This window comes from Scyliorhinus torazame, chromosome 13 (genome assembly GCF_047496885.1).
Source record: "Scyliorhinus torazame isolate Kashiwa2021f chromosome 13, sScyTor2.1, whole genome shotgun sequence".
Classification (NCBI taxonomy): Eukaryota; Metazoa; Chordata; class Chondrichthyes; order Carcharhiniformes; family Scyliorhinidae; genus Scyliorhinus; species Scyliorhinus torazame.
The window spans coordinates 31,187,292-31,208,301 of NC_092719.1; the positions used below are offsets into that span (position 1 = coordinate 31,187,292).

Sequence of the window (21,010 nt, forward strand, 5' to 3'; positions counted from 1 at the left end):
CCTGCTCCTGATCACTGCCCAGTGACCCCTGGGTTATAGAGAGGAGAAATCAGCCAGGGGTCTTGCTCCTGATCACTGCCCAGTGACCCCTGGGTTAGAGAGGGGTGAAATCAGCCAGGGGTCTTGCTCCTGATCACTGCCCAGTGACCCCTGGGTTATAGAGAGGAGAAATCAGCCAGGGGTCTTGCTCCTGATCACTGCCCAGTGACCCCTGGGTTAGAGAGGGGTGAAATCAGCCAGGGATCCTGCTCCTGATCACTGCCCAGTGACCCCTGGGTTAGAGAGACGAGAAATCAGCCAGGGATCCTGCTCCTGTTCACTGCCCAGTGACCCCTGGGTTAGAGAGAGGAGAAATCAGCCAGGGATCCTGCTCCTGATCACTATCCATTCACCCCCGGGTTAGAGAGAGGTGAAATCAGCCAGGGATCCTGCTCCTGATCACTATCCATACACCCCCGGGTTAGAGAGGGGTGAAATCAGCCAGGGGTCTTGCTCCTGATCACTGCCCAGTGACCCCTGGGTTAGAGAGGGGAGAAATCAGCCAGGGGTCCAGCTCCTGATCACTGCCCAGTGACCCCTGGGTTAGAGAGAGGTGAAATCAGCCAGGGGTCTTGCTCCTGATCACTGCCCAGTGACCCCTGGGTTAGAGAGAGGTGAAATCAGCCAGGGGTCTTGCTCCTGATCACTGCCCAGTGACCCCTGGGTTAGAGAGAGGTGAAATCAGCCAGGGATCCTGCTCCTGATCACTGCCCAGTGACCCCTGGGTTAGAGAGAGGTGAAATCAGCCAGGGGTCTTGCTCCTGATCACTGCCCAGTGACCCCTGGGTTAGAGAGGGGAGAAATCAGCCAGGGGTCCTGTTCCTGATCACTGCCCAGTGACCCCTGGGTTAGAGAGAGGAGAAATCAGCCAGGGATCCTGCTCCTGATCACTGCCCAGTGACCCCTGGGTTAGAGAGAGGAGAAATCAGCCAGGGATCCTGCTCCTGATCACTGCCCAGTGACCCCTGGGTTAGAGAAAATAATAAACTTATAATAATAATACTAAACTTAAAAGTATTTTCATCAAGTTACAGCCATGGTAAACTGTACCTTACTGAACACTGTACCATGGCAAGAACATATTACTTCTCGTCAAACCCAAACTGCACCCAACTCAACCTTAGACTGTGCCCCACCCAAGCCACTGTAATCAATGCCCCGTAAACTGTAACCCACAGGACACCAAAATGTAATCCACTAGGTCCTAAGTTCTCTAATAGGCACAGCCCAAAACACACAGATAAGAATATGTGAAAGATCAGTACCTGGTCAATGCCGGGAGGTCTCAGCCCACCAGCACCACAGCACAGCCATCAGTACAACCAGTCCTATCACAGGCAAGGAGAGCACAGGTGGGTCAGGAAGAGTGGCATTCTGAGGCAGAGACACAGGCAGAACGAGAGACAGAGACACAGGCAGAACGAGAGACACAGACACAGACAGAACGAGAGACAGAGACACAGACAGAACGAGAGACAGAGACACAGACAGAACGAGAGACAGAGACACAGGTAGAACGAGAGACAGAGACACAGTCAGAACGAGAGACAGAGACACAGACAGAACGAGAGACAGAGACACAGGCAGAACGAGAGACAGAGACACAGGCAGAACGGGAGACAGAGACACAGGCAGAACGAGAGACAGAGACACAGGCAGAACGGGAGACAGAGACACAGGCAGAACGAGAGACAGAGACACAGGCAGAACGAGAGACAGAGAAACAGACAGAACAAGAGACAGAGACACAGACAGAACAAGAGACAGAGACACAGGTAGAACGAGTGTCAAACAGACACAAACAAAATCCGAGACACCAATAGAGAGACACATACAGATATAGAGATAAACAAAGGCATACACAGAGATACACATAGAAAGATAAATAAGGTTGCACAAACAAAGCAAACAGAGACACAGTCAGCGATAAATAAAGTGACGTGCACAGATATGGAGAGAGGCAGTGCAATAACGACACAAGCACACACATAAAGAAGGGGTGCACATACATAGGCACACGCATAAAAGACAAGCACACAAGCACGCACAAGAGAAAAACCGATACACAGAAAGGGACGGAAAAACAATCATACAGACAGAAAAAGGAAGGAAATCGTAACAGAGAGAAACAGATAGGGATAGAGAGGGGTAGGGAGAAAACCAAATAAATGTAAAATAGATGAAAAATAGATTGATATGGAAGATTAATGCACACAGGAGTAGAATAGAGACAAACAGATGGAAAGAACAAAGGAAACAAAGGATGGAGGAAGAGAAACAGAGGGCAGAAAATCAGACAATTGGAGATATTTATTAATGTGGTTTGCCAGAGGGAAACATAGGCAGGAAAAGAAAATAGGTAGCCAAATCAGAAGGAATAAAACAGAAGAATAGTGATTGAAAGTATAACAGTGGAGGACACGAAAGAGGGAGATGAAGAAAATGAGAAGGGAGAAGGATGACAGTAAACAAAAGATAAAATAGAGTGAGAGACAATCAGGGAAAAGGAAAGAACAGGAAAAAAGCTTTGTTAACGCTTCAAATATTGAGGCATGCTGAGATTTTACAGACATTTCATTCCATCAAAGACAAGCAGACACAATTCAATAAAGGAAAGAAGTTTAAATAGCAGAATTCTTCAACACTAAAAATCAGAGGTTATGATTTTAAACAGGTTAGAATTCCAAATTACAGATCAATATAGATGAAGAATGCCATTCAGACATTCCCTCCAAGCAATTTACCATTCACCCCATCACAACTTCTAACTTCCCCATTTTCCAACCATCCATTCTTTGTGAAGAAATGGCTTCAAACGAATTAATTTGTCCATCTCCCTATTCCACAATTATAATTTCATTTTAGTGTCAGGATTAACCTTTTCTATTATACCCACTCAGCCCCTAAGGCCCCCTCTATTCATTCCCCTCTTAGTCCCCGTGCCTTCTATAAAGGTCCCTCTCATTCTTCACTCACTCTCGGTCAGATAACTGGCTCTGAATGAGGGTGTAGACTAAAATCTAGATAGAAGTGCAATGGGTCTTCTGAATACGATAACAAGCACGAAAGAGCCCTGGAAGGCAACTGAAGGCATGGTTGCCATTTCCTGGAAATTAATAAAAATGAATGGGGCATCAATGACATCTTAGTAGTCAAAGCCTCGGACACAATCATTTCCAATTGAATGAACCCTTGTAAAGGGTGTGGGTTCAATTCCCGTACCAGCCTCCCTGAACAGGCGCCGGAATGTGGCGACTAGGGGCTTTTCACAGTAACTTCATTTGAAGCCTACTTGTGACAATAAGTGATTTTCATTTCAGGTCACTAATGGTCCTCTCCCTTGAGTAGGGTTAGTGCATTAGAAATAAAGATGCACAAGGCCATGCTTTTCCCAACCCTAAATTAGGCTGCCAGGAGGTTTTGAAAGAAGTTCGGAGTAGATCATATTTCTCGAAAAAGTAGACAGTTAGAATCAGTAAAGAACTTTGGAACAGTGTGAAATTAGAGAGTGAAATTAGAGTAAAATTTGGAAGAGTATGAAAGGTTAAGAATGATGAAACAGAAGTAAAACTTGTGAAGGGTGCCTCAGCTGTTGGTTAATGGCTCAAGTCGCCAAACACAGAGTACAGTACATTGCAGAGAAATAATGTACATGCAGGACTGGTTAAGCCAGGAGAAGAAGAGAGAAGTCAATCTTGGGTGGAGATTTGGTACAGACATCCCAATAAGAGAAGCAAAGGGTCCGAAAGGAAGGTGGCAACACCCAACATTACAGAAACCAATCTGCTGAGGAAGACCAAGTGGCTCAGTTAATCCATGGTGGAATAGCTGAATATTGGAACATAACCATGCTAAACCATTCTGTAATGTCACTGAGCATCATGCTCATAACTCTAATCAAGATAAGTTACTAACAGAGGGTTGTGCTCCACTTAAAATTAAGTACCACCTATAATAACTTACATTCTCTCCATTAATAATTTTCAGTAAAATACGTTTTACTATCTTGTCAATAACACATGTTCTCAAACTGTATGTCTGTCATCAGTCAGAAATCAGTGTCAATCTTTTCTAACTCAACATTGGAAGCACCAAACCTACTCTTTTCAGCCTCCACCATGCAGTCGGCTCCCTTCCATTGATTCCAGACTGGTTAATCTGTTGAAATTTCAATGCCCCATTCAACCAGCGTTTGGTTTCAATCCCCATATCATAGTAATTAGGGACATTTATGCGACTCTTAGACAGGCACATGGACAGCAGTAAATTGAAGGGGTGTAGGTTAGGTTGATCTTAGATTAGGATAAATGGTCGGCACAACATCATGGGCTGAAGGGCCTGCACTGTGTTATACTGTTGTACTGTTCTATGTTCTATATCCTTTCCATTGTCAAGACTGCTTATTTTCACCTAAACAACATATTCAATTTTAACTGCTTGTCCAAAAGCTAAAAATCCTTCATGGCCTTGCCAATCCAATCTGTGCAGTCCTGTTTTTCTCACTGGCACCATTCATCCCCCAAATCTGGGACTTGGTGCATTTTACCCCTCCCCGCAGATCGTCTCCTTGGTCCTATGCTTTGGAACTCCACTTTTGTTCTTCGAAGCCTTCTCCCTTTTCCCCTTTAAAACTGTTTCTAAAACCACTTTTTTGACCATGCTTTCTATTCCTGTAATATCTCCCTCCATCACCGCTATCTGTTTGTGAATTTTCCTCCCCCATTCCCTGCTCATTAATTAGCCTCTACATTAAAGATGCTGTATCAATACGAGTTCTTGTTGGAATCAATCATGAAACTTAAAACCCAGAAAGATTTTCTGCTAATCATGCCTGTGTTAAATCTTTGCACAAGCTATCCAATTAGTCCCAGTCCCCATTCTTTCCCAATAGCCTTACATTTTTTTTCTTTTTCAAGGATTTATCTAACTTGCTTTTGAAAGGCTCTACTGAATATGCTTTCTCCATGCCTTTTGAGGTAGTGCATTCTAACTTAATAACTTTACTGAGTTAAAAATGTTCTTCGTTTCACTCTTAATTTTATTTTTGGCCAATTATCTTGATCCAGGTTTTCAATATTTAAGCATGCAACTGTTAGCTGTGTTATAGATGTTGTACTTAACATATCTCAGGATCAAACTTCACCTGTGATGGTGCTGGCAACAAGCAGCTGACACCAATCTTAGGCTTGTACTGCGTTCTTGCTGTGATAGAGTTAGCCTGGGTTATGTCAGTTCACCTTATTAACCATATACATTAATAATAATCGCTTATTGTCACAAGTAGGCGTCAATGAAGTTACTGTGAAAAGCCCCTAGTCGCCACATTCCGGCGCCTGTTCGGGAGGCTGGTATCGGAATTGAACGCGCACTGCTGCCTTGCATTACAAGCCAGCTGTTTAGCCCACTGTGCTAAATCAGTCCCTTCGACCTTCCTTGTGTACATGTTAGAAAGACACAGGATGTCTGATACTTAATCTAATAGTGATTACCTACTGGAATTTTATGTGGTTTAACATTCATTCATCTTACATCTCTTAGCCATGAACATTCTACCTTCCAATTGTCATGAGAATGTCGCTTTAAGAAATGTTTGGCTGCTCATGTTACTGCAGTGATGTCAGAGTGTGGGTGGAGCTGAGCTCTGGCTCTGCTTTTTAGCTTCACTTTGAGAAAAGCTTGGGTGTGTCTGTGTTTTTTTTTTTTTGGTTTCGTTTTCAGTGTTGGAGCTGAAGCCAGACAAAGCAGGTGTACTGTTGTTCTCTCTGCCACAAAAAGGTTATCTCTTGATCATTTGGTGAATTCAGAATTATAAATGTTCTCAGTAGTGAATTTAAACCTTCTGTGCTTCTGTTAAAAGGTGTTTCTTTTGAATTCTGGATGTTGTTTGGGAAGTTATTAAGAATTACTTAGTGTTGTATTCTTTGAGGGTTGTATTTGAATTGATGGTTGCTAAGCTGTTCACTGTATATTTTAAAAAGGTTAACTTGAGTTTATAGAATAAACATTGTTTTGCTTTAAAAAATACTTTTCCATTTCTGCTGTACCACACCTGTAGAGTGGGCCGTGTGCACCCCATACCACAATCTATTAAAAGTTGTGGGTCAGATGAACTCCATGATACACTTTGGGGTTCTCTAAACCCTGGCCCGAAACACAATAGCTGATTTACTGGTGTGGTGAAGATCTTTGATGTCTGTTTTTGGATCAATTAAGGCGACATACTTGCCAAGTGCCCAAAATATCTATTCAAAGGCCTGCAGATTCACTATGGGTGCATGGAGTCAATAATAACCAGTGGCAAAGAAGCTGTCTCATATTCACAGGCAATGCCCTGCCTTAAGCTGAAGGTGTGGCATCTGGGACAGCGCAAGGTTCTGGCTACGTGTTGGCAGACAATTCCCCAGTCTCTCCCCCAAGTGCTCAATTAAGCCTTCTTTTTTAAAAAAAAATTTTTATTCAAAATGTTTCAATAATTTTTACAAACCACCACAAAAGAAAATATAATGCAAAGAGAACAAAACAATATGCCAACAAAAACAACTTAACCCTCTAACAAATTAACAATTTAACAAACAAAACAGGGCAAACAAAAGGGCAGCACGGTAGCATTGTGGATAGCGCAATTGCTTCACAGCTCCAGGGTCCCAGGTTCGATTCCGGCTTGGGTCACTGTCTGTGCGGAGTCTGCACATCCTCCTCGTGTGTGCGTGGGTTTCCTCCGGGTGCTCCGGTTTCCTCCCACATTCCAAAGATGTGCAGGTTAGGTGGATTGGCCATGATAAATTGCCCTTAGTGTTGGGTGGGGTTACTGGGTTATGGGGATAGGGTGACCTTGGGTAGGGTGCTCTTTCCAAGAGCCGGTGCAGACTCGAAGGGCCGAATGGCCTCCTTCTGCACTGTAAATTCTATGTTAAAACAGAACAAGGTGGGGCATTTGCCCCTTACAAATTAAATGAAATCACCCCTCCCCCCCCCCCGGATTGCTGCTGCTGCTGACCTCCATCTAACGTTCCGCGAGAAAGTCAAGGAATGGTTGCCACCGCCTGGAGAACCTCTGCAAGGACCCTCGCAAGGCAAACTTCATCTTCTCCAACCTGAGAAACCTCACCATGTCACTGACCCAAGCCTCTACGCTTGGGGGCTTTGCGTCCCTCCACATTAACAAGAGCCTTCTCCGGGCTACCAAGGAGGCAAAGGCCAGAACTCCGGCCTCTTTCAACTCCTGCACTCCCAGATCGTCCGATACCCCAAATATCGCTATCCCCCAGCTCGGTTTTACCCGAGTATCCAAGACCTTGGACAGAGCCTTTGCAAAGCCTTTGCAAAATTCCGTAAGTGCCGGGCATGTCCAAAACATATGGGCATGGTTTCCTGGGCTCCCTGAACATCTCACACACCTGTCCTCTACCCCAAAGAACTTACTCATTCTTGCCCCTGTCATATGTGCCTGGTGCACCACCTTAAACTGAATCAGGCTCAGCCTGGCGCAAGATGAGGAGGAATTGACCCTGCCCAGGGCGTCAGCCCACAGGCCCTCATCCAGCTCCTCACCCAGCTCCTCCTCCCACTTGCCCTTCAACTCCTCCACCGAGGCCTCCTCCGCCTCCTGCAGCTCCTGGTATATGTCCGATACTTTGCCATCCCCCACCCACACGCCCGAGACCACCCTGTCCTGTATCCTCCGGGCAGGTAGTGATTGAAACTCCCCCACCTGCTTTTTCACAAATGCCCGAACCTGCATGTACCTAAAAGTGTTCCCCGGAGGCAACCCAAATTTCTCCTCTAGCGCCCTCAGACTGGCAAAAGTCCCATTGATAAATAAGTCCCCCATCCTTTAGATACCCGCCCTGTGCCAGCTTAGGAACCCGCCGTCTATCCTACCTGGAACGAACCTGTTGTTGTTCCGTATAGGGGTCCAGACTGAGGCCCCTATCTCCCCCCTATGCCATCTCCACTGCCCCCAAATCCCCAGTGTTGCCGCCACCACCGGGCTCGTGGTATACCGTTTCGGCGGAAGCGGCAACGGTGCCGTCACCAGTGCCCCCAGGCTAGTATCTGTACAGGACGCCGCTTCCAACCGTTTCCACGCCGCCCCCTCTCTCTCCATTACCCATTTCCGAATCATAGACACATTCGCTGCCCAGTAATAGCTGCACAAGTTCGGCAGCGCCAACCCACCCCCCTCCTCGACTACGCTCCAAAAACAGTCTCTGAATCCACAGGGTCTTATTTGCCCACACAAATCCCGTAATAATCCTATTTACCTGCTTGAAAAAGGACTTGGGGATGAGAATGGGCAGGCACTGGAAGACGAACAAGAACCTAGGGAGGACCGTCATCTTTACGGGCTGCACCCTGCCCGCCAGGGAGAGTGGCAGCATGTCCCACCTCCTAAAATCCTCCTCCATCTGATCCACCAGCCGCACTAAATTGAGCTTGTGCAGGACCCCCCCAGCTCTTGGCCACCTGGATTCCCAAATACCGAAAGCTCCTCTCCACCATCTTGAGCGGTAGCTCTCCCAATCTCTTTTCCTGGCCCCTCGCATGCACCACCAAAAGCTCGCTTTTTCTCACATTTAGCTTGCATCCCGAGAAGTCTCCAAGATCCCTAAGTATCCGCATGGCCTCCCCCATCCCCTCCACGGGATCCGCAATGTACAGAAGCAGGTCATCCACATACAGTGAGACACGGTGCTCCTCCCCCCGAACCAACCCCCTCCAGCTTCTGGACTCCCTCAACGCCATGGCCAGCGGCTCAATCGGCAGGGCAAACAGCAGGGGGGACAAGGGGCACCCCTGCCTCGTTCCACGATATAGTCTAAAGTACCCCGACCGCCGCCGGTTCGTCAAAACACTCGCTACCGTGGCCTGATACAACATTTGACCCACCCTACGAATTCCTCCCCAAACCCAAATCTGCCTAACACCTTCCACAGGTACTCCCACTCCACCCAGTCAGAGGCTTTCTCTGCGTCCATTGCTGCTACCACTTCTGCGTTCCCCCCCCCTCCGAGGGCATCGTGATCACATTCAGGAGCCTCCGCACATTCGTATTCAGCTGCCTGCCCTTCACAAACCCCGTCTGATCCTCATGTATCACTCCCGGGACACAGTCCTCAATCCTAGTGGCCAAGATCTTGGCCAACAGCTTGGCATCCACATTAAAGAGCGAAATCGGCCTATAGGCGTCGCATTGCAGCGGGTCCTTATCACGCTTAAGGATAAGCGAGATCAGAGCCTGCGACATCATCGGGGTAAGGATTCCCTTTTCCTTAGCCTTGTTAAAAGTTCTCAACAGCAACGGGCCCAACAGCTCCGAGAATTTCCCATAGAAGTCTACGGGAAACCCATCCGGCCCCGGGGCCTTGCCCGCCTGCATATTCCCCAACCCCTTAATTAGTTCCTCCATCTCAATCGGGGCCCCCAATCCCTCTACCTGCCCTTCCTCCACCTTTGGAAACCTCAGCTGGTCCAGGAACTGCCTCATCCCCTCCCCTCCCTCCGGGGGTTCCGACTCGTATGATTTACCATAAAAGTCCTTAAAAACCTTGTTTATCTTAGCTGAGCTCAGCACCATGTTCCCCCCCATCTCTAATTCCCCCAATCTCCCTAGCCGCCTCCCTCTTCCGCCAGCATCCGACTTGCCTTCTCCCCATACTCATACTGCTCCCTGTACCTTCCTCAACTGGGCCTCAGCCTTCCCCATGGTTAGCAAGTCAAACTCAGGCTCCAGTGCTCCTTCAACAACCCCTCCTCGGGGGATTCCGCATACCTCCTAACCACTCTCAGTATCTCCTCCACCAACCTCTCCCTCTCCATCCTCTCCCTCTTCTCCCTGTGAGCCCTGATTGAGATTAGCTCCCCCATGACAACTGCCTTCAGCGCTTCCCAGGCCATTCCCATTATCCTCCCCATTATCATTGGCCTCCACATATCTTTGGATGCACCTCCGGACCCGCCCACAGACCTCCTCGTCCGCCAGTAGTCCCACGTCCATTCGCCACAGCAGGCGTTGGCCTCTCCCCCCATCCCCAGCTCCATCCAGTGCGGGGCATGGTCCGAGAAACGCAATGGCCGAGTACTCCACCCCCTCCACTCTCGGAATTAGCGCCCTGCTTACCATGAAATAAAATCTATCCGCGAGTAAGCCTTGTGGGAGAAGAAGGAAAACTCCTTCGCCCTTGGCCTAGCAAATCTCCACGGATCCACTCCCCCCATCTGGTCCATGAACCCCCTCAGGACCTTGGTCGCTGCCGGCCTCTTATCCGACCTCGACCTAGACCGATCCAATGTCAGGTCCAGGACCGTATTAAAGTCTCCCCCCAGTACCAAACTACATGACTCCAGATCTGGAATCCAGCTCAGCATCCGCTTCATGAACCCTGCATCGTCCCAGTTCGGAGCATACACATTCACTAGCACCACCCGGGCCCCCTGCAGCCTGCCACTCACCATCACATATCGACCCCCTTTATCCGCCACAATACCCACCGCCTCAAATGCCACCCGCTTACTCACCAAGATTGCGACCCCCCTGTTCTTCGCATCCAGCCCCTTTAAGTGCAAAAACACCCGGGCCCTCTTGACCGGCCCATTCAGGCCTCTCATGTTCCACGTGATCAGCCGGATTGGGGGGCGGTGGAACCTAACCACCATAGCCCTCGGCGGCTCGTTCACCCTCGGCCTCCTTGCCAGGACTCTGTGCGCCCCATCCAGCTCCAGGGGCCTTGGGAAGGCCCCCGCGCCCATCAGCGTTACCAGCATCGTGGTCACATATGCCCCAGCAACCGACCCCTCCACGCCTTCAGGGAGACCCAGAATCTGCAGGTTCTGCCACCTCGACCTATTCTCCAGGTCCTACAGCTTCTCCTGCCATTTTTTGGGTAGCGCCTCGTGCGCTTCCACTCTGTCCGCCAGGCCCAGAATCTCGTCCTCATTATCAGAGGCCTTCTGCTGCACCTCCTTGATCGCCGTCCCCTGCATATTCTGGGTCTCCACCAGCCTTTCAATCAACGCCTTCATAGGGGCCAACATCTCCGTCTTCAAGTCAGCAAAGTAGCTTCTTAAAAACTCCTGCTGCTCCCGTGACCACTGGGCCCACGCTGCCTGATCCCCGCCGGTCGCCATCTTGTTTTTTCACGCCCGTTCTCCCCTCTTCTCCAAAGCCACTTTTTTGACCGCCCCACGTCATACAGCGCTGGGGGACCCTCACTGTTTCCTTCCCACACCGGGAATCGTCGTCCAAATGTCGCTGGAGCTCCTTAAAAGGGCCCAAGAGTCCGTTATCAGCGGGAGCTGCCGACCGTGCGACCTACCTAGGCATAGCCGCAACCGGAAGTCTCAATTAAGCTTTCTAATAACCTAGCATCGCAGGACAGATGGAAAGATGACACATGATTATTGGCATGATGGATGAAGGCCCACTTGGCTTTTATTCTTGGGCAATCTTCTGCTTAGAAAGTTCAATGTTAAGTCCATGCCTCAAGCTTCTACAAACAATTACTCCAGATAGAATTAGTAGTCACGTGGAAAAATGTGGGTTGATTAGAGGGGAAATCATGTTTTACTAACTTGTTGGAGTTTATTGAGGAGGTTTATTGAGAACGGTCGATGAGGCTAATGCTGTGGTATGGTGATTGTCCATTTGTTATTCTCAAAGGGACAATCACCACATGTAGGGCGTGACCTTCTGGCTGGTAGGATCTTCCAGTTCCACTGATGGCGTGTCCCCGCGGCGTGTTTCCTGGCAGCACGGGGTGAATTCAATACAAGAGGAAGGTTTGTAGTAGTGTTTCCCATTGGTACTCATTAGGACCCTTGCCTTTCCTGATATATATTAATGATCTAGATTTTGGTGTGCAGGGGACAATTTTAAAGTTTGTGGATGACACAAAACTTGGAAGTATTGCAAACCGTGAAGAGAACGGTGGATTGCTTCAAAAAGACGTAGACAAGTTAGTGGAGTGGGCAGATACATGGAAGTTGAAGCTCAATGTGTGAGGTGATGTATTTTGGTACGAAGAACACGGAGGGACAATATAAAATAAGGGCAAAACTCTTAAGTGGGTGCAGGAGCAGAAGGAACTGAATGTACACGTGCTTCAGTCATTAAAGATGGCAGGACAGATGGAGAGAGCAGTTAATAAAGCATATAGTATCCTGGGCTTTATTAATAGGGGCACAGAGAACAAGATCAAGGAGGTTATGCTGAACTTACACAAGACACTAGTTGGACCTCAGCTGGAATATTGTGTACAGTTCTGGGCACCACACTATATGAAAGATGTGAACGCATTGGAGAGAGCGCAGAAGAATGGTTCCAGGAATGAGAACCTTCAGTTATGAGGATAGATTGCGGAAGTTGGGACTGTTCCCCATGGAGAGAAGGAAACTAGGAGGAGATTTGATAGAGATGTTCATAAGCATGAAGGGGCTGGACAGAGTACACAGGGAGAAACATTTTTATCTCAAAATGCATCACCTCACACATTGAACTTCAATTGCCAGCACAGTGGTTGGCACATTCGCTTCACAGCTCCAGGGTCCCAGGTTCGATTCCCGGCTTGGATCACTGTCTGTGTGGAGTCTGCACGGTCTCCCTGTGTCTACGTGGGTTTCCTCCGGGTGCTCCGGATTCCTCCCACAAGTCCTGAAAGATGTGCTGTTAGGTCAATTGGACATTCTGAATTCTCCCTCTGTGCACCCGAACAGACGACTAAGGGATTTTCACAGTAACTTCATTGCAGTGTTAATGTAAGCCTACTTGTGACAATAAAGATTATTATTAATATTAATTAATCTGCTCATTCTACTCGTTAAAGGATCACGAACAAGAGGGCACCGATTAAAGTGATTTGTAAAGGAAGCAAATGTGAAGTGAGAAAAACATTTTTCTCACGAGTTATTCGGGTCTGGAATGTACGGCCTGGAAGTGTGTTGAGGCAGGTTCAATCGAGGCATTCAAGAGGGCATTAGATGATCATTTAATAGAAAAAATGTGCAAGGGGCCAGAGAAAAGGCAAGGGAATGGCACTATCATAATGTTTGTTTGGAGAGCCGGTGCCGACATGGGGCGGGATTCTCCAATAATGGGGCTATGTCCCCACGAAGCACTCTGACTTTCCTGAAGGTCCTGAGTGATTCTCCTACGTGCAGGGGGTTGCCAGGGCCCCAGAGTGCTCCTCGCAGCTCTGTCTGCGGATACGGGGCCTTGCACTTCCGGTCGGGAGTCCGCGGCCTACAGCGGCCACCCTGTGGGACATGGCGGACTCAGCCCGCAGAGCGGCACCAGAAATGTAGGTCCCCCCGAGATTGCGCGCGCCCGCGGGTCCGTGATGCCCAACCGCCCCCCTGGCCGTCCACGAGGCTCCCCGCCCCCCCCCCCCCCCCCCGCCCGGTGATCGATCCCCCCACCAGGGCAACTGCGGTCAATGGCCCCCTACTTGTGTGCGCGCGATTCGCGAGTGATTCTCCGGCGGGAGTGGTGTCGGACCAGATTTTGGCTTAAACGCCCATTCTCCGCCCCCGTGCCGATCACGATTTCGGCTCGGAGAATCCAGCCCATGATGTGCCAAATGACCTCAATCTGCGCCGTTACAATTCAGTGATGTTGTCCCTCAAATACACCAGAAATGTTATTTAAACCTCCTCAGTGGAGCTGAGAAAATGGAATCCCAGTAATATAACTGGACATTAATCATTCTCATGTGAAGATTCATGGGCGAAATTCTCCCCCAACGGCGCGATGTCCGCCGACTGGCGCCAAAGACGGCGCCAATCAGACGGGCATCGCGCCGGCCCAAAGGTGCGGAATGCTCCGCATCTTTGGCGGCCTAGCCCCAACATTGAGGGGCTAGGCCGACGCCGGAGGGATTTCCGCCCCGCCCCGCCAGCTGGCAGAAATGGGGTTTGTTGCCCCGCCAGCTGGCGCGGAAATGCGGCGCATGCGCGGGAGCGTCAGCGGCCGCTGAAAGTTTCCCGCGCATGCGCAGTGGGGAGAGTCTCTTCCGCCTCCGCCATGGTGGAGGCCGTGGCGGAGGCGGAAGGGAAAGAGTGCCCCCACGGCACAGGCCCGCCCGCGGATCGGTGGGCCCCGATCGCGGGCCAGGCCACCGTGGGGGCACCCCCCGGGGTCAGATCGCCCCGCGCCCCCCCCAGGACCCCGGAGCCCGCCCACGCCGCCTGGTCCCGCCGGTAAATACCAGCTTTGATTTACGCCGGCGGGACAGGCAATTTCTGGGCGGGACTTCGGCCCATCCGGGCCGGAGAATTGAACGGGGGGTCCCGCCAACCGGCGCGGCCCGATTCCTGCCCCCGCCCAACCTCCGGTACCGGAGACTTCGGCGGGGGCGGGGGCGGGATTCACGGCAGCCAACAGCCATTCTCCGACCCGGCGGGGGGTCGGAGAATGACGCCCCATATCTCTCCAAGAGAAGCAGCAGATGGTCCACCACGTGTTAGACACAGTTTCCATCCCATGGTGATTAGCAGCCACTGTTTCCTGTCAATCAGTGTCACTGATTTGTCTGTTGTGTGTTGCATTGTACAGAATCCCCTTTTTGCCCTTGATCCTTACCCTTTGAGCAGACAAGGCCTCCTTGTTCTGCCTCACATTTCTGATAGCTATCAGTAACTGGGGTGGGACCATTTTCCTGAGGGTTGACTGTACTGCTGATGAGGATGGGGTGAGAATAACTGGCACTGCTAGGGGTTACTTTATTGCATTGCTACTCCCACCTTCAGCCTCCTGCTTTACATCTCTCCAACTTACCTGGCGAGGTGCCCCTTTCAGTTTGTGGATTTCCTCCTTGTACTGCCTGAGCTGCAACTCCAGTTGGCTGCGTTCCTCCTGACTGCTTCTGTATCTCTCCTCCAACCCTCTCAGCTCAGTAATTAATCCTTCACACTGGGCACACAACATAAAGAATCTGCTGTTAGTGAGAGATAGCTTGTTCACATGACAGTAAGGCTTGTTTTATGTATGGCACCAAGTCCTATATAGGACAATACAGAAACTTATTGTGTGCAAATGCATGACTGCACAGGGACTCCATTTCCCAGGAGGGGCTCCATTTCCCAGGAAATTTGACTGGAAATGTTATGGTAGACCTCAAGTCACCCAGTTGACCTCCAGTTTTAGCCCTAACCAAGCGGATGATGAGCTCCACCTCTGGGTTGTACCTTTGACGGGCAGATGAAATATCCAATGAATCTGCAGGCCCTAAATGGTTCTGGGTGCTATTTAGAGGTAGGGGTGCAGGTGGTGGTAACAGAAAGCAAAAGGAAGGGAAGAGTGTTATATAGTTAATTAATGGTGCATTTCGATGAGCAGGAACTCCTGTCACGCAGACAGACAGGAAACGCGTCACACATACCAACAATCTGGTTGACTTTTAGCCATCCCCGAAATGGTCTAGCAAGCAACTCAGTTGTATTTAAGAAGGCAGCTTTCCATCACCCTTTCAGCAGCATGAAGGGATGGGCAGAAATTGTTGAGCTTGCCGGCAACATCGACATCCCAAGAATGAATCAAAATAAATAGACAAGAATCCCTAGCACACCTGTAAACAGACCCACCTCTCAGACAGACCCTGGACACTGACCCACACAATGGAGTGAGTGGGACAGTGGAGACCGCTTTGGGAAGAAGGAGCAGCGGGAGACCCACAATGGAGAGGAGGAGGAGGGGGAATACCGCAACTGGGAGGAGTAGGGAGGAGCCGGTGAGGGGGAGGAGGGTGGTGACAGCGAGGGGGAGGAGGGTGACAGTGAGGGGGAGGAGGGAGACGGTGAGGGGGAGGGTGACAGTGAGGGGGAGGAGGGAGACAGTGAGGGGGAGGGTGACAATGAGGGGGAGGAGGTGGCTTTTGGTCTCCCCAATATTTGACTGGATGAAATTGCAGCTGACGTGTGAATCGAAGTTGAACAGGCAGACTGTCACTTCGGAGGCAGCTGACAGGTCAACACCTTGAGCTCTGTGTCCACGGCACACATGTGGAAATTGGCCCCATGTCATCAAATGTAGGTGAAGAAGTGAAGGGGGGAAATGTAGTAAAGGCAGCTGAATGGGTGGTTGCAGTCGTTATGACAAAGTGCGTAAGTAGCTCACACCTCTTAGAGAGAGCGATTTGGAGGGGGGGCGCGGGGGGAGAGGTGGAGATGGAGCGGCAATGAAGGAGACAACCTATAAAAAACAGCCAAGGTTAGTTTGGCCTTCACAGTGGCTTTAAAGATGTGTGTGGTTTTGGCAATGCTGCCTGAGTTTCAGCCAAGTTTGGTGATGGATGACTGAACCAACAACTATGCTCAAACAGGGAGCCTGAACTGAGCAAGTACAGATGGAAGTGGATTTGAAAGGGAGTGGGGAATGTGCACGATGAGGAATCAAAGGACATGGAGGAAGGCAGCTTTATCAGTGATCGAGACGGCAGCAGTACAGAAGCAACAGGAGAGAGCAAATTGAAGGGGTGGTCATGAATAGGGGTTTATATGGTGTCAGGACAGGAGAGAAGTGAGTTCTAAAGAGATGGGACAAGGTCCGGTGAGATGAAGATTGAAAACAAAATGAAAATGATCTGCTCGAAACAAGTGAGGGAGCAAAAATGAATGAATTTTTAAAAGTATTTCTTGGGACGTGGGTGTCACTAACAAAGTCATCACTTCTGCCTTTCCCTAGTTGCCTTCGAGAAGGCAGGAGAGCCACCTTGTTGAGCCGCTGCAGTCCATGTGGTGTAGGTACACTCACAGTGCTGTTAGGAAGAGAGTTCCAGGATTTTGATCCAGTGACAATAAAGGAACAGCAATTTATTTCCAAGTGAGTGAGGTGTGTGGCTTGGAGGAGAATTTGTAGGTGGTGTTTTTCACATGCGTCTGCTGCCCTTGTCCTTCTAGCTGATAAGAGGCCATGGATTTGGAAGGTGCTGCGGAATGATGAGTTTCTGCACAGAATGTTTTATCTAGTACATACTTGCTGCCATTATATGTTGGTGCTGGAGGGAGTGTGAATGTTTAAGCTGATGGATGGGGGTTGCCGATCAAGCGGAGCTGCTTTTTACTGGATGGTATCAAGCCTCTTGAGTGTTGTTGCGGCTGCACTCATCTAGCATGCAAGTATTCCATCGCAGTCCTGATTTGTGCCTTGTAGATGGTGGACAAGCGTCAGGAGGTGACTTGTTCTCCTCAGAATTCCCAGCCAATGACCTGCCCTTGAAGCCACTGTATTTATTTGGCTGGTCCAGTTCAGAGGCTGGCCTATGGTAGCCCCCAGATGTTGATAATGGGGAAATTCAACAATGGTACTGCCAGGGAATGTCATGGGGCAATGGTTAGATTCTCACTTGTTGAAGATGATCGCTGCCTGGCACTTGTGTGGTGTGAATGTTACTTCATTAGATCCATATATTCCCTATATCTCAGTGAAACATCCAACTGAGGGAGGTGTGTGGATAAGAGAGAAAACAAAGTTTTTTAAAAAGTGAGAGATGAAACAAGGTGAGATGGTGACAGGAAGAGAAGGTGGGGGTCGGGTGAAAAACCATGGTGTAATAAAAGATACACTGCCACCAGGGGGCTTTGGCCAGAGTGGGCAGCAGGAAGCACAACCAGATGTGGAGGATTCAGCAAGCAGTGGATTCATACAGAGAGAACATGCATACAGTTATTTACAATGGGACCGTGGGTGAGAAGAGCCCCTTTATGAGTACACTCAGGATGTCAGTTAGAGGGGAGGATGAGGCAATTAAGATTGTTGGTGTCAAAGAGGGAACTACTGGGGACTTTCAACCAGAAATGTCAGAGAGGTCTGTGAGAGATATTCCCCATCCAGGATGCAGGTCTGTGGTCTCCAGGTTCAGAAACTTCTCAATATTTTAGCAAGATTGCAGTAATATTCAATTCTACTGCTCTCCTCCCATACTCCAAAGAAAAATGCATTTCATGAATCCCACTGGAATATTCTTCTCTGTGCACATAGTTGGAGGCAATTACTAACTGTTATTCCTGGGTCCCATGTTGCTGTTACCTCATGTTGGACTGACAGAGCCTTCTCTTCTGCTTGCAGTAGTCGGTGTCTCAGACCCAATTCATCAATTAGACCTCTCTCTTCATGCCTCTGTGGGCCTCGGGGAGCAAGCTCAGTGCTTTCCACCTTCTGGCTGGATGTCACACAATCTCCACAGCTTCTGTCCTTTGGGACCTGCTGGTCTCTGACCACCTGCCCATCGTCAAGCTGATTCCTTACAAAAGCTCGATCGCTTGGGACTATTTTATCACAGGATTTCTCCTGATCTTTTTGCTGTTGTTCTTTCTGTGCAGGACTCAGATTCTGCTGCAAGCTTAAAGCTGCTGCACTCGGCCCTTTACCACTCTCTTTCCAGGGCAAGCCTTTGGTCTCTATTCCTTGCTGGTGCTGTCGGCTTTCAGTCCTCTGAGCGTCTGCTTTAGATCCTTCAACCAACCTATAAAAATAGACAAGAATCTGAATAATCTGCATCTCATCAATCCTTCCAGGACCTCTTGAACAGATTGAAAATGATTTATTATCTGAAGTAACCATGAAACTTTGAGGCTATGTATACTGGGGTTAAATACAGTGTAAAGTTCCCTATACACAGACCCAAATAGTGGCTAAGATACTGGACCAAAACCCTAATATTTTAGTTTATTTTGTAAGACTGTGCGGAAAGAATGGTTCACTCCAGGAGCGATTGCATGAAAAAATAGGGATTCGGGATTTTAAAACAATACTTTATTATGATACAAATTTAAACTCTTTAATTTCACAACTGAAAAAAACAGCTTACAAATATCCCTTAAACACAACTACTCAATTCCTCATTACACAAGAAAACAAGCAGATAGCTCTCAATCTATCTTAAAATCAGCATGGCATAGAGTAATACTTGTCCACAGAACAGATTTTGGCTCCTGTTAGAACCCCTTCAGACTCTGGCTGAATATCTTCAAATAGCAGTTTCAACTGGGTTGTTGCAGCCTCTTCCTTGACTTCACACAAGACTGCTCTGCTTTAACTGTTATTACTCTTTTTAACCTATCCTACTGGAACAGGAAACTGCCTTTACTTGTGGTCTAAACAAAGGTTGCCAGATCAGACTTCAACTCTTCTCCAAAGCTTTCTCAAAAAATGTCTCTCTGAATCTCTTGGCTCTCAGCAATGCCATCATCTCCCCAAGCTGAAAAACAAATTAACTCTCTAGGAACTTCCCCAGTTAAACAGCAGTGCATTAGCCCAGACTGAAAAACACATTCCTCTGGTCAATTTCATCTTCTCGCTCCTAAAAGTTCCCAGACGTTGCAAAACAGGATTCATTTTTTTTTAAAAACATGACCACTGCAGTCAAACACACCATAGCCCCAGGCGTTTAACTCTTAAATTGCCCAATACTTAGAATCCAATATTCCTAAAGCTCTCAATTTTTCACACAGTTCCATCAACCACTCCCAGGACAGATACAGCATGTGTTATATATAAAGTTACCTCTATACTGTCCCGCCAAATGCCCCCAGGGCAGGAATAGCACAGATTAGGTACACTAAGTTAGTGAACAAATGACTGTGAGATTGTTGGAGTGTACGAGTGACTGAGTATGTGTACATGAGTGAGAGTGTGTGAGCGAATGTATATATGAATGTGAGTGAGTGTGTGTGAGTGAATACGAGTGTGAATGGGCATGTGTGAATGAGTGTGTATATGAGTATGAGTAAGCATGTGAGTAAATGTATATATGAGTGTGAGTGTATGTGAATGTGCTAGCAAATGTATACATGAGTGTGAGTGAGCATTGTTGCTATATTTATTTGGTTATAAATATGGTGGTCAATATGATGCCTTTCTTAATCCTAATTATGTGTATACTTTCAGAGTCGCCAGGTATCTCTCGATACCGCCACAAGGTTCAACCCGAATACCGATCAAAGAGCCAACACACCAGTTAGTTAGTTCAAAGTCAATACTATTTATTTACACACGGTAAGATCTACTCATGCACGATAATACTACAAACTAAACTATCTCTAACGCTAACACCTATACTGAACTTTGGGTGCCCACTTAGGTCAGAGGAACAAGGGCCGTTGTTCGGATCTGAGGCTGTTGGGTTTGAAGAGGTAACAGGAGTACAGCTAAGGTCCAATGGATGATAATGGCATAGTGTAGGTTAGATGGCTTTTGTTTCGGTGCAACATCGTGGGCCGAAGGGCCTGTACTGCGCTGTATTGTTCTATGTTCTATGTTCTATGTCGTCCGTCTGGTAGCGAGCGTTGACCTTGAACTTACTTGCTTCTGGTGATGCTGGTGGATGGGTCTCTCGCTAGGGAGCCGAATCCAAGAGGCTGAATCTCTGGTGGGGTTCCTTCTTATACTTGGAGGGGTTTCGCGTGCTTTTAGGCATGCCTTAAACTTGGTCCCAATTAATTGGACAGCTTCTTGATCATTGTCATTGATCTAAACCAATAAAGGGGAGGGTGCTCTGATGGCTGGACGTGTCCTAGGTGGCCATTGGCCTTGCTTTGTTTGTGTCTTTCAGTTGGGGTACTGGCGTCGGGATGTCTGCGACAGTATCGGCTACCTGAGCACTAGTCCTTTGTTCCTCGGAGATGGGCCATCAATATGTTAATCGACCCAGAGTTTCAAATCCGTCTGCTAACTGCTTTCCAAATATACATTCAGGCTCTGTGCCTGCTTGTTGCTTAGTAATGTCCACATTTCCCTATAGTCTCTGTGAGTGTCCATTTTGTATTCTGAAAGTGGCCACCCCAGATGGCTACACTCCCTCCTTGTGATCCTCAACGCGAAGCGTGAAGGATCATATTATTGCATCTTCTTTGTTCTCTGCCTAAATCGAGCACCCGCAATCATGGACAGGCTCTACTCTACTCTGTCATATGGATTGGAACTTTTACCTAAATTGCTTTATATACATCACATTATTATAAAATTCTCAGGGGCTCTATG

General features: G+C 48.4%; 1 protein-coding gene across 4 annotated transcripts in view; it reads right to left on the reverse strand.

Annotated features, from left to right (window-relative positions):
* The window catches only part of LOC140387925 (uncharacterized), a 212,244-nt gene that overhangs the window by 12,180 nt on the left and 179,054 nt on the right, over positions 1–21,010 (reverse strand). For 2 of the 4 annotated variants that reach the window (XM_072471240.1, XM_072471241.1), the window contains 3 exons: positions 18,059–18,494; positions 14,810–14,944; positions 1,305–1,413 (listed from right to left, as the gene is read on the reverse strand). In XM_072471240.1, coding sequence (XP_072327341.1) covers positions 1,309–1,413; positions 14,810–14,944; positions 18,059–18,494 — 676 coding nt within the window. In that variant the 3' untranslated portion in view covers positions 1,305–1,308. The remainder of the gene's footprint in view (positions 1–1,304; positions 1,414–14,809; positions 14,945–18,058; positions 18,495–21,010) is intronic. The other 2 variants (XM_072471243.1, XM_072471244.1) reach the window with 2 other exon arrangements.